The following is a 14011-nucleotide window of genomic DNA, read 5'->3' as shown; positions in this document are numbered from 1 at the left end:
GAGTTGAGTTGATGGATGGAGTTTGGGCGAATGTTTGGATTTGTTGTTGTTTTGATATGTCAAAATTAAGTTATTTAAATTTGACAAGTTCTTACAAGAAAATTGATTGTTGGATTATTTCGATTTGAGTCTTGGAGGTTTTACTCTTACAGTTGAAATATATTATTTCTGTTATGATTTGATTTTTTTTTTCATCTGTAGTCATTGATCAAGATAATTTTATTTATGGAAAAGTAACAATAATTTGAATAGTTAGACCATCCAGCGGTGGATGCTTTGTGTCTTTCAATTACTTCTTGTAAATGATATGGACATTCATTTCATTGATATTCATCATTCCATTTTAAATATATTGAAAGTTCATTTGCAAGTAATAAATATATATTAATCAAAAAGTAATAATCTAAGACGGTCCACTTATATGTTTTGAATGCCTTTGCAGTAGATGAAAGGAAAGTGTATGTGGCATATAAAATTGAATATGTGGCTTTGCAAAAAGAATTGAAAGGTATCATAAAACAAATTCAATAATGGATTTTTCATGAAAAATAGAAAAATATGAAGCCTTTTGTAGCTCATGCAGTTTTTGATTTTGGTTGTATCGTTATTCAATACTGACATTGTGATTATTATTGTTTTTGTATATAAACACGAGAAACCTACCAAACATGTAGCGTTTGTAGTCCAACGGTTAGGATAATTGCCTTCCAAGCAATAGACCCGGGTTCGACTCCCGGCAAACGCATTTTTTTTCATCTTTTAATTGTTTGACCAAATTTATTGATTTGCTACCTTTAAAAAAAAAAAAAAAAAACAATCAAGGAATTGTTAATTTTTCATAAAATTTCAATCAAAACAATATGAAGTTGCGTTAACTTAAAAAAAAAACAATTAATTAAACTATAAGATGGCTTTTACGGATATATATAACTAAGTATAAAGGGTTTTTAAGGAAAAAAACCAATAATGAGATTTTCCAGGAAAAAAAAACGCTTCGACTTTCATAGCATATGCGATTTTGTTAACGTTTAAAAGATAATTTTCTCTATTCATTGATGTTTTCAAATCCTATTATAGAACGGATTTGTAGTCCAACCGTTAAGATAATTTACTTCCAAGCTGTTATCTTGATTAATCAAATGTCTTATATAGAATGGATCTACTAGTTTCTATTATGAATTGAATGAATTCAAGTAGAAAATTGTCAAAGAATTCGAAACAAAGTAATCAAAACGTTAGATATAGAATTACAAAATGTTTTTATCCATTAAAGATCGTTTCAAAGATAAGTCCAGGATAGAGGGGGTTATGATGCCAACTCAACCCACGAAAACGTTGTATTAGATGAAAACTAAAAGATAATTATCCAAATTTTATCCAACTTAGTCAAAAGAAAATCCCTAGATATTCTCATAATCCGCAACGAAATTGGACTCTACTTTCATCTGTATAAATACAAAGGATAACACCATCATTTTGATTATGAACGATCGATGACTTCTTTCAAGTTTCATTGTTTACTACCCTCGTATAAGCTTTGCTTGGTTCTTCTCTTGTGTTTCTTCAATACCATTAATGCCACTGAAGTCTCTCATGATGGGCGAGCAATTACCATTGATGGCCAACGTCATATCATCATTTCTGGTTCTATTCACTACCCTCGTAGCACTGCTGAGGTAATAATGGAGTCACAAAAAATATATGTCTACTAAAATGTTGCTGAAAAAACTATTTATTTATTTATTGACTATTGTTTTTTTTTTTTTTTTCGTTAGATGTGGCCCGATTTGATTAGAAAAGCGAAGGAAGGAGGTGTTGATGCTATTGAAACTTATGTTTTTTGGAATGCTCATGAGCCTCTTCCTCGTAAATATGATTTTTCTGGTAATTTGGATCTTATAAGGTTTATTAAAACCATTCAAAGTGAAGGACTTTATGCTGTTCTTCGTATTGGCCCATATGTTTGTGCTGAATGGAATTATGGGTATACTTTCGTTTCGTTTCAAGTTCAATTTAAATCACCTTTTATTATTTCATACCATAATTAATAACTTTATCAACAATATTATTTTGTTTCATAAAAATTTATAGAGGCCTTCCTGTGTGGTTGCATAACATGCCTGGAATTGAGCTTCGTACTGCAAATACCGTCTTCATGGTATGTACCATTATTTTTTTATGTATATTTATTTTATTAAAATACTATAATATGTCGATAACATATTTATTAATATGTTAAATTTTCTTAATAGAATGAGATGCAAAATTTTACGACAAAGATCGTGAATATGGTTAAAGAAGAGAACCTCTTTGCTGCCCAGGGAGGACCCATTATTCTTGCTCAGGTTTCTATATCTATTATTTTCTTTTTCTTTTTTCTTTTTTTTAGTATTTACTACTATTTGAAGAAGAAAATGAATCATTAATTTATTAAAAAAAAAAAACAGATTGAGAATGAATATGGAAATGTAATTTCATCATATGGAGCTGCGGGGAAAGCTTATATTGACTGGTGTGCGAATATGGCTAATTCACTTGATATTGGAGTTCCTTGGATTATGTGTCAACAACCAGATGCTCCACAACCAATGGTAATATTTTTTTAAGAAATTAACATTATTATTACAATTTTATAAAATAATTATTTTGATTAAAGATTGGTGTTTAAATTTTTGTTTTGTGGTAGATAAATACTTGTAATGGATGGTATTGTGATAATTTCACTCCAAATAATCCTAACAGCCCAAAGATGTGGACTGAGAATTGGACTGGATGGTTAGTAGTTCTTTTCATATATTTATTTTATTAAATTTATTTATTTTGTTTACATAAATTTAATAGTAATTAAATTACTTTTCCTTGAATTAAGGTTTAAAAACTGGGGAGGTTTAGACCCGAAGAGAACAGCTGAAGATGTGGCTTTTGCTGTTGCAAGGTTTTTCCAAAGTGGTGGCACTTTCCAAAACTACTATATGGTATTTAATTATTAAAAAAATTATTTCTATAAATATTTATTTTTACTATATGAACGATAATAATGTGTTTTAATCAGTACCATGGAGGCACCAATTTTGGTAGAACTGCCGGTGGTCCATATATTACCACTTCATATGATTATGATGCACCACTTGACGAATATGGTAATTAAAATTTTAAATCATTCCAATATTATTTATATAATGAAGAATATTAATGTTTTTAACTTTAACTTTTGTATATTTATATTTATTGTTATAGGTAACTTGAATCAACCAAAATACGGGCATTTGAAGGAGCTTCATGATGTTCTTCATTCAATGGAACACATTCTTACACATGGAAATATTACAAACATCAATTTTGGCAATTCAGTTTCGGTAATTCATTTTTTTTTTTTTAATTTATTCGTTTCATTTATACTTAAATAATCACTAATTATATTAATCTTTTAATATTATAAGGGCACAATATATGCGACAACAAATGGACAAAGTTGCTTCTTTGTCAATGCCAACACTACGACAGATGCTGATATTGTTTACGAAGGAAACCACTATAATATCCCTGCTTGGTCAGTTAGCATACTTCGTAACTGTAAACAAGAAATTTACAACACTGCTAAGGTAAGAAAAAATTCAAATAAAACCCGAATACATTCATATATTTATTTATTATTGAAAAATGGTTAATTTTTTGATAGGTAAATACCGAAAGTTGGGTCATGAAAAAGCAATGTAACGAAGCAGAAAGTGAACCCGAAGCATTAAAATGGGTATGGAGGCGGGAGTTAATTGACGATTTAGCCCTTAGAGGCACCGGTAGAGTTAGTGCCAAGAAACTTATTGATCAGAAAGTTGCAAATGATGTTAGTGACTACTTGTGGTACATGACAAAGTAATAATTTTAACTCTCCTTATTTAAATTTAACGAACTTTTTAAGATTTGTCATATTCTAACCAAGTTTTGTATTTTTATGCATAGTTTCTACCTTACTAAAAACGACCCCGTATGGAGCGATGATATGAGTCTGAGAGTCAACGCGACTGGTCAAGTTCTTCATGTATATGTAAATGGCGATTATCTTAGTGACCAAAGTGCTACATACGGTGTTTTTAATTATGTGTTTGAGAAGAAAATCAAGTTGAACCCTGGTCCTAATAAGATCATTCTACTCAGTGCCACAATCGGGTTGCAGGTAATTTTCAACAATTTTGTAAAGATCGAATCGAAGATAATTTCTGTTTTATAGTAATATTTTGTTGACATTTTATGCAGAATTATGGGCCAAAATTCGATTTGATTCAAACCGGAGTCCCTGGTCCAGTCCAAATTATAGGAAAGAAAGGAGACGAGACCATAATCAAAGACTTATCAACCAAAAAATGGTATTACAAAGTTGGATTGGATGGATTTGACAACAAATTCTTTTCTGGAAATACATCCGAATGGCGAGCTGATGATCTTCCTATTTCTCAAAGGATGATTTGGTACAAGGTATTTATTGAATCAATAATCAATCAAAATCTGTTTTTGTTAATGATTTTTATTAATGAATCTCTGTTAATTGTTTGTAATCAGACAACATTCAAGGCTCCATTAGGAAACGAACCTGTGTCATTGGATCTGGAAGGATTAGGTAAAGGCGTGGCTTGGGTTAACGGGAACAACATTGGAAGATACTGGCCGAGTTACATCGCTCAAGAAACCGGGTGCTCGAATGAAGCTTGTGATTATCGTGGGCCATATAATAACACCAAATGCGTTACAAATTGTGGTAAACCTACGCAAAAATGGTAAGATTTCTAGACTATAATTTTGGTTTAGGTAGGGTTTGTTTTGAGGCTAAATTGTTTGAAATTATCGATGTAGGTACCATGTTCCTCGATCGTTTTTGGTGAATGGTGAGAACGAATTGGTCCTTTTTGAAGAATACGGAGGCAATCCATTGTCGGTGAATTTCCAGACAGTTAGGGTTGGTAGGACATGTGGTAATGCGTATGAGAACAAGACGATGGAGATTTCATGCCAAAATCGATCGATTTCTTCTATTCGATTTGCTTCGTTTGGTGATGTGAAAGGAAGCTGTGGGTCGTTTAGGAAAGGAAGTTGTCAAGCGAAAAATGACGTGATCTCTTTTATTCAGAAGGTATGTAAATGTAATTTATATGATCTACTTGTTTTGTTGTTTTGAATTGATACTAATGTTACTGAATCTTGCAGGAATGTGTTGGAAAAGAAGTATGTTCGATTGAAGCAAATGAAGGAGTATTTGGATCAACGAATTGCGATCTTGGTGTTAGAAAGAGATTAGTTGTGGAGGCAGTTTGTGCTTGATTTTTTTAGTTTGTTAGGTTATCTTAGGGTTTTATGACTGTTTATTTTTAGTTTGTTAGTTTTTTTTTAGGATTTAATGACTGTTTATTTTGTATTGTGCAGAAGGATTTGATATGTTTGTATTTATTGGATTTAGGAATGGAAATTGTTAACGTTTGAATTCATTAGTAATTTGATTCTAGCATTCTACCCATGGAAGATAACCTTTTTTTATAGTGTATTCAAATGTTGGGTATAGCTTTTTTCTAATCCCACTTATTTCCGGTTTTCATGATTCTATTTGTTTACAAGTGATTATTTATATTTTTGCAAAGTAATATTTCCACTTAAGGATTTTATTCATCTATATAACATATATATTTTATTAATTTAAACTCTAAAAATGTTTTTTAAAAAGTTTGGAGTAATTTTTACGGTGAAAAAGTCAATAAATTAATAAGTTAAAAAATATTTTGTTTAAAATGTGTTTTTTGAAGTTATTTTGTTATTTTTTTTTTGAAACAACAAACTATCTAAACCTACTCTTAAATACCACATATGAATCCTAAGAGACTTAAACCCATACATAACCTTTTATACCGTTGGAAAAAAACCTTTTGGTAATAGAAAAACTATTATAAAAATGTTTTTGAGTTTGTCAAACACAAATAACCAACAAGTAGTGTAGTATATTAGTGCAAAACTTAAAAACGTGTCCATATTTATGCAAAAATGAAGCTTTGATTTTTACAAGTTATTGTGAAAAATTGGCATACAATAATATAAAATCCAAAAGTAAACCAAGCGGCTTTTTTATAGAAAAACCATAGGTTTGTCATATCCGATGATTTGTAACCCGATTTCATTAAAGTTGCCACCTTTTGTAAAATTGGATTTTTATCCTGAATATATTTATATATTAAAACCAAACTAGGGAAGAACCCCGCTTTGCGGGATTGGAAACACCAAAGAATTGGTGCAAAGTTTTCTGATGTAACCGTTCCAATTCCGGTTCCGACATCCTAGGAACCAACGGTAGTTTATTTTCTACCATGAATCGGATGCTAAAACTGTTTCTACTCACCATTTATACAACATTGTTGAATAAATGGTAAAAATAGGAATCATTGTTGTATAAATTTGGAAAAAATGGAACACTATTACATAAATAAACATTAGGGACAGTTTGGTCCAAAACTGTTACAATTCAAAATTGCTAACTATTAAAAACAGTATGCAAGGGCAGTTTACATAACTGTTCACCCAAAATACTTTGCACTCAGGACCTGTTTACAAAATCCAATGTCACAAATTACTACACTGTGTCATATTTGAGTGCAGGAGCTGCATAATTGTTGGTCACATTTGTTTGTCAAAACAAAAACACAAATTGATTATTATTTTTTTAATGGAGGGAACAAAAATGAAATATTATAGATAAGCAACAAAACTCATGAATATGTGGTTGACATACCTTTGATGTGGCTTAAACCTACTGGTGTAGATTATTTGTTGTCTCTTTATGATTAATATTCAGGAATGCCTGATCCAACAGGTTCTTGTGATATTAAAGTTGTTTAATATAACAACAAACAAAGTAAGGCCTAAATTTGAAGCTGAAAATATGAGAAATGCTTCTGCATACCTGTAACAAAAGGATTAAAGATTCAGTAAAGAAAGACAATTTATTCTAACAATTAAAAAGTGAGATTGTAGAAAACAGTTTATAAAAGTAAGTCTTACTTGTTTCCCAACATCTTGTTGGAGGTGATCACAAACTTAATACCAGCAATGTTCTGGATCTTACTTCTACTTTGCCCATCTTCATTGAAAACATCATTCTCCATGATCCTTATGGAAAAGAAAAGAAAAAAATTAGCGATATCAGAAACGAATCCAATCAATCAATTAATCAATTTCAAATACACTTTTTTTACTTTTATCTTTGAATTTTCTTGGCTCATCAAACCGTTTTCTTGTTTCTATAACCACTTTAGATGTTATACTCTGAGAATTTTACCCGATTACAATTATGAAAATTAATTACTTTGTCTTTGGAAAATATTGCAATAAGAGGTACATTTTTAAAAGTCTGAAGCAGTAAATAACAATATATTTTGATTTGTTTGTGTAACTTTATGCCAAACAAATCTCAGATAACTAATCATTAGAGTGCAATTGTGTTTACAAATATCATCTTGATACCTCACGTTTGGTTTCACTGAAGATATCTATATAGTTCCAATATGAAATCTGTATATACCCGGATCAGAAACTATCAGCATGCTAGGATGATGATTTTTGAAGAAAAAAGTAACCAAAGTAGGGTTTAGAGAAAGGAAATCGTAAAGCAATTAATGACATTAGAAATAAACCCGTATGAAGGGAGGAGAGACGTGGCCTAATACGAAGACAACACGAAGAGGGAGCTCAACTCACGGGTCCGTGTTTTTTTGTGTGTCATATAGCCACATCTTACAAATAAATCTATGTTTTTTTTTTTTTTTTTTTTTTTTTTTTTTGTAAATAATAGCCAGATAGAAAACTTGCCAATAATAACCCTTCAAGAACAGCTAGCTGTCAAAATTGGATACTTCTTTCATCTGGTCCATTATGTGGAAAAAAAATAACAATTTTAATAAATGATGTATAAACTCTAAAGTATGATATCAAGGTTATGAAATAACAATGTCTCCCACTTAAGTCATTGATCTTTACCAAATGACCTAAATCGGACACTTTTTGAACAAATATGTAGACCCACATATAATATAGAATAATTTAAAGCATATACCATAACAACAACAAATCGATTAGTAGTAGGCTCCCCTCTAGTATGAGCTCCTGTTACAAATTTGGTATAAACTTATTCATATAATAGAGAAAGAAAGTATACATACAAATTACAAAGGGAATGGAAGGGGTGTACATAATTTCCTAGATAGCTACTTCTAAGGAAATGCTTGATGAATCTGGTTTTCCCTGTAAATGTTGACCTAAAATCATCACCATTGGTTTGGCATCAAAATCACTATTTGTCTACATTCCCATGATCCAGATATGTTTAACAATGTTGTCCACAATGATGAAACAAATCATTATCATATGCAGCTCCTTTAACTTTCACCACAAAATCTTGGGTGAGTTATAGTGCATTCCCAACTAAAATATGAAAGAAACTAACATGATTACTAGTACACAATTTTCATTTTTTCATTGAATTAATTCAATGTTGTTAGTTCGAGTGTATTGGGTTAGTTATAGTGCAGCCCCAACCAAAATATGAAAGAAACAAACATGAAAATGATTCAGAATCGAAAACCACCAAAAGGAAAAGACCAAAAGATGATGCAGTGAGGTCGATGAGATTTACCTGGTCGATTTGTCGTCTATTTTGGGTTATCTTGGCTTATCTGTACAACAAGATGACTACCAATTTTTATAAAATTGTAAGATTAGGGCACGGAATATGAAAAACAAACAACTAAAAAGCTTAAAAAAAGGGGGTGTCGTAGCAGGAGCGACGATGCCCTACCATCTGTTGGTCAAAATCAAAAGACGAAGTGTCTTTGTATGCGTTTCACCTTGTGAAAGTCGATTTCTCTCAGATAGATAAGGCCAACAAAAGTTGGTTTCTAGAGTGGGGGTAGATGACGACTGCCTTCAATCAATTCCTTCCGTCATCGACTTTTGAAGAGATAATTTCAATTGACTCTTACCGGAGCGACCATTGGTAGATTTAGAGGAATTGCAGTGAAGGCGATGCGTAGAGAAAAAGAATCTAGAGACACGGGAGGCTTCAATTGGTGCAGGAAAAAGAGAGACCGATCATGGGTGCAGAGAGTGGTGCCTCAAGCTGGATTTTGGACTTGAGAAATCACGCATCTAAGAGTTCCACCGATATTAGGGTAGGTTTTCAGGTAAACCACCACTGTCGCACACCCTCAACACCATGTAGGGGTTTTCCTTAAAGTTTACGAACTGTGCTCTCGGAAGAAAATATGAAACAAACGGAAAATATAATCGGAGAAAGAGGGCGGTGGGAAACATCCAAAAAAACGGTATATATAGGAAGAGCCAAAGAGGCGTTGTGTATCTATTGGAGGATTGTGGCGGCGAAGTAAACGTTGTGTAGTAAGCAGTAGAGCATGTTAAAAAAAAAAAAAAAAAAAAAAAAAAAAAAAAAAAACTAACTGCAAATTTGGTACTTGTGGTTTGTAAATTTTTTTAGATATAGTTCAAAAAGTTTTCGACTTGCATAGAAATAGAAGATCCAAAATCAAAACTTTTCCATGAATTTCGTCCCAAATTAGAAGATTCTTGTGGTTTTGGTCCTTGGAAGACCTGAAATGACGGTTTTGCCCTTCTAATTTCTTTTTTATATTATTTTTACAATTTATAATGTTTTTATACTTAAAAAAATAAAAAGAAATTAAAAATATATATACAACCCACCATACCGTTTCTCTCTCTCTCACTCTCTCCCCCCTCTCTCTCCCTCTCTCTCTCTCTGTCTCCTCCTTTTCTTCTTCTTCTTGTTCTTTAATACCTGCAACAAAACACAAATCCACTTGAATATTGAGTGTAAGCTTCATTGCAGCCCACTATTCCTCTCTCCTATTTTCTTCGTCGGAAAACCCAAACAAAAAAAAAACCCAACGGGGACTGCCACCTCTAACCTACAACTGGATCAAAAACACCCACCATTACATATTCAAAATCAGTCTCCAAATGTTTCAGGGACATCGGTTTTACGTTTCCTTCAAACAAAACGATCTGTCAAAAAACCAACAAAAATTTACCTTAAAAGCTTCAATCCATCGGTTTTGCATTCATCAATGTAATCCTACAGAAACCCAACTTAGTTTAACACCAATCGATTCAATCATGCTTACATTTACACAACACAGTTAGGGATTCCACCTAATAAAAATGCATAAAAGCTCACGGGTTTTCCGTATATGCATCATGAAGTGGGTGATTCCAATGTTTATAAAATTCAATCATCTGTTCTTCATCAGTAATATTCATAAAGAAAACTCGCAATTCCTCATTAATAAACACGAATTGCTCAAATTGAACAAAAATTATAGAAATTGAAACTCACAAAGTCTTTAAGATGATGAATGGATCCTAGAAAATCTCTTCACCAGAAAATCTACACCCACCCACATAATAACAAACACCAATTGTAGAAATTGAAAATCAAAATTCTAAGCTAACCTAGAAATTTTCAGAAAACACAAAATCAAATGTAAAATGGAACCTTAGAAGATTTCGATGGCTGGGAAAAGATATTAGTAGGCTGTCACAAGTTAACACGTTTCAAGCTATCGAATTTCCTATCGGATTCACCGTTGTCGTATCGAGGTTTTGGTGTAGATGGCAAGCTTCAAGATCTAAAACTTAAACCCATTGGCTCGAGAAGAAGAAGGGGGAGTGGAGGCAGTGTAAGGTAAGAAACTTACCGGCGAGAAGGGTCGACGACTATTGTAGGGCATCTTGACGGGAAAGGAAGGTGATAGCTATGGAAACGAATTGATCATGGAAGTCTTTTTGATGTGAGAGAGAGAGAGAGAGAGAGAGAGAGAGAGAGAGAGAGAGAAAGAAAGAAATATGTGGGGTGGGTATTGTCTAGTCAAATGGTCATGCCTGTTTTTTTTCTTTTATACTAAAACAATCAAAATAAACAAAGAAAATGTAAAAACAGAAATAATAAGGGTAAAATAGTCTTTTCATATTTATTTGGACCAAATTCACGGAAAAGTTTTGATTTTGGACCTTCTATGCAAATCGAAAACTTTTTGGACCCTATCCAAAAATTTTTGCAAACCACAAGGACTAAATTTGCAGTTTTATCTAAAAAAAAAACAATTGATAATGGTCCAATAGGAACACAATACTGTTCCTAGGAACAAGGTATATTCGTAAAGGGACTCAAAATTAATATATATATATATATATATATATATATATATATATATATTAAAAAAAAAAGATTTTGTATATATATATACTAGCAGCGTACCCGCGCAAAGCGGCGGGGTGTGTAAATTCTTTCGGTGATATGTTTCCTCTAAAAAATGTTATGTTACAAAAGAAAGTACATGTCGAAAACAAAATAATCAAACTATGGTGTTATTTGAGAAATAAAGTCATTTTTTGTTTCTAGACGGTGGGCTTTATAGCAGATGAGGGAACAAAGAGGTATATGCGATTGGAGGGATATTTGAATCAACATGCTAAATTTAAGGATATCTAAAAGGGTTCAAAATTTGAATGAATCCGGGATTTGAGGGAACAATATCAAATTGCTGAGAAATATAAGGAGATTTAATGATAAATATTTGAATTCAAAATGTGGTTAAGATTTAATATTATTTTATTAATGTTTACTTGTACTATCAGCTTCATTATTTGGACGTCTTAAAAAAATATTATTATTATAATCAATCTATTTTTAGAAATAGTTAGATTTCTTTTATAAGATAGTAAAGATATATGTTTCGGATAAGACTGTAAAAAATGTTCAAATTTACTCCAACAAAAAAGATTTTGTATATATATATATATGTGTGATCCTTTCGTTTGATTTTTCATTCTAACAAACATCAACTACTAATCCGAAGTTAGATATATAAGAATACCTTTTTATACTCATATCACCAAACAGAGATTAAAAATAAATAAATAAATAAATTAAAAAAAAAAAAAAGGCAAATCTATTGTTTCAGAGGAGGAAAACCTAATCTTTGATATCCATTTGCAACATTATAGAAATGTCATCAAAACTATATCACAAAATAACAAATACCATGTCATTCCTTTAACAAGCTATACAACCATAAGGATTTCTACAGTTAGATTAAGCATCTAGGGCTTTTCAGGCAAATTGGCCTCTTCCTTAAACACCATTCATCCCACAATATACATAAAATCCAACTACCCTTGTATATGATCATATATAAAAAAAAAAGTACCTTCTTCAATGAACTTATCAGAATGTTAATTACAATCATGAATCTCTTGTTCATTATATCTAAATGCAAAAATCTTCCACTATCATTACAAGTGCTAGTGATCATCTTCATTTATGCCAGGACAGTTAGCCAAGAGTGCTTCCATTGATTCATACTGAAACAGAGTCAACAAAAGTCAAACAAACAATTGGGAACAAGAAACAAATGATTAAACTAGAAAGCATAAAACAACACACCTGACATCCGCAAAACAGACAGTAACTAAAATCATCCCTCAGCTTCATTAATATTTCGTGCAGATCCTGCATAATTACAGAATTTAAAATGATGAACAAAAATCTAAAAACCAAGAACTGATTGCTATGAATCAACTGACAAATGGAATTGAATTCAATTAAAATCATTGATGTAAATGTAATAATGTGTAAAAATCAAAGAAATGTAACCATTTATTTACCTCTTCTGTGATCACTTCCTCCTCTTCATCATCTTCATCGTCTTTTTCATCATCATCATCTTTCTTCTCTACCTCCACAACCTCTTTGTTCTCCAATTGATCCAACACCCCTTTAGCCTTGTGAAAATTCACCACCACCCTCTTATTCCGCCACCTCTCCTTAACCCTACACCCAAAATCCGCCATCAATTCCTCCTCTTTCTTCCGCTTCTCCCAAAGCATCTCTTCATCTTTCCTCAGTTTCTCCTTTATCGGGTCCTCACGCCCAATTCCAGCTCTCGACCTCCGAATCTCCAGCCCCACAGGCTCCGCCCGACCCGAACCACCCAAACCAGACCCAGGAGTGTAGCCCATCTGCTTCAACATCTTGAAACCGATGTTGGATTGGGGGATGGCTGATTCTAGGCTAGCTAGGGTTCGTTCATCCTCTTCCACTTGCTTGATTTCTCGCTTGAGCTTTCTTTGTTCTTGCCAATTTCGAGTTTTGGGTCTCTTCTTCGAAGATTGTAAAGAAGTTGCTTTACTACCACCATTGATGTTAGGAACCTGATACAAATTGAAAAGCTAGGGTTTTGACAAATATTCATTTGATATGTAAAATCAATTCCTATATGTTGCATGGCTCACCTTTTGGGCGGGAGGATTTGGAGAGGGTTGGGATTCGGAAGGTAGAAACTGAGAGAGGTCGCCCATGTAATCATCATCTTCCTCCGCCATCGCTACACTAGTTTCCAAGGTCTTTTTTCTTCCTTCTGGTTGATTTCTGTTGTTTCAAAAATTGCACTGACGGTATCCACGGTTAGACCAAACCAAACGATCGAACCCAATTCAAGTTATTTTACTTATATAGTTATATACTTTTTTGACGATTACTCGATTATAATTTTTTGAGAGAAAAACAGATAAATCTCACTAAATTTATCAAGTATTTTAAAAGTTACACAAAAATTAAGAATTTTTCTTACACACCCGTTAATTTCCTAGGCTTTATTTGCAAAAGTAAAAAATGTGTTTGACATTCAAAATGACCAAAAGCAAACAGTTTTGGGCCTTTTGGCCATCTAACACCCCATATTCTGTGACACCTTCTTTATTAAATTCATGAATTTGAGAATGTTGATTTTGAGTTGGAACCCAGAGCATCTATTGTGGCGTGTGTTGGGCGTGACATGTCTTAACTGCAAGGTGTGACGCACCACCGCAAAACTCAAAACCCTAGGTCTCGGGTCTTCGGTCCTGTTTAAAGACTCTAACTCTTAGGGTTTCTTTCATTTGTAGCCTT

At 32.5% G+C, this 14011-nt stretch overlaps 2 protein-coding genes, 1 long non-coding RNA gene and 1 other non-coding gene across 13 annotated transcripts; 2 read left to right on the top strand and 2 right to left on the bottom strand.

Annotated features, from left to right (window-relative positions):
• Window positions 1–673: 673 nt before the first annotated feature.
• Window positions 674–745, top strand: TRNAG-UCC (transfer RNA glycine (anticodon UCC)). The gene has a single exon. It is a non-coding gene; the product is annotated as a tRNA-Gly (tRNA).
• Window positions 746–1476: 731 nt separating this feature from the next.
• On the top strand, window positions 1477–5480 carry LOC145008897 (beta-galactosidase 15-like). Its single transcript, XM_078967523.1, has 16 exons — window positions 1477–1676; window positions 1776–1984; window positions 2092–2158; window positions 2253–2345; window positions 2448–2591; window positions 2687–2775; window positions 2870–2975; window positions 3053–3140; window positions 3238–3356; window positions 3441–3602; window positions 3680–3873; window positions 3961–4174; window positions 4255–4473; window positions 4558–4772; window positions 4849–5125; window positions 5200–5480. The coding sequence occupies exons 1-16, from the start codon at window positions 1494–1496 to the stop codon at window positions 5311–5313; spliced, it is 2493 nt and encodes an 830-aa protein (XP_078823649.1). The 5' UTR covers window positions 1477–1493; the 3' UTR covers window positions 5314–5480.
• Window positions 5481–6298: 818 nt separating this feature from the next.
• On the bottom strand, window positions 6299–9393 carry LOC145010041 (uncharacterized). Of its 10 annotated transcripts, none has more exons than XR_013663859.1 (7): window positions 8828–9393; window positions 8087–8721; window positions 7843–7895; window positions 7498–7545; window positions 7036–7143; window positions 6767–6937; window positions 6299–6636 (listed from the first exon to the last, which is right to left on the bottom strand). It is a non-coding gene; the product is annotated as an uncharacterized LOC145010041 (long non-coding RNA). The 10 variants fall into 10 exon arrangements; XR_013663861.1 differs by having other exon boundaries at window positions 8087–8705; XR_013663857.1 differs by having other exon boundaries at window positions 6432–6636; window positions 8087–8454; window positions 8666–9392.
• Window positions 9394–12224: 2831 nt separating this feature from the next.
• On the bottom strand, window positions 12225–13563 carry LOC145008085 (D111/G-patch domain-containing protein). The gene is made up of 4 exons (XM_078966712.1): window positions 13357–13563; window positions 12730–13275; window positions 12509–12574; window positions 12225–12426 (listed from the first exon to the last, which is right to left on the bottom strand). The coding sequence occupies exons 1-4, from the start codon at window positions 13444–13446 to the stop codon at window positions 12367–12369; spliced, it is 762 nt and encodes a 253-aa protein (XP_078822838.1). The 5' UTR covers window positions 13447–13563; the 3' UTR covers window positions 12225–12366.
• Window positions 13564–14011: the final 448 nt, after the last annotated feature.

This window comes from Lactuca saligna, chromosome 8 (genome assembly GCF_052625555.1).
Source record: "Lactuca saligna cultivar CGN05327 chromosome 8, ASM5262555v1, whole genome shotgun sequence".
NCBI classification, from domain to species: domain Eukaryota; kingdom Viridiplantae; phylum Streptophyta; class Magnoliopsida; order Asterales; family Asteraceae; genus Lactuca; species Lactuca saligna.
Note: the sequence above shows the minus strand (reverse complement) of the source record. Positions and strands in the feature narration are given on the sequence as shown.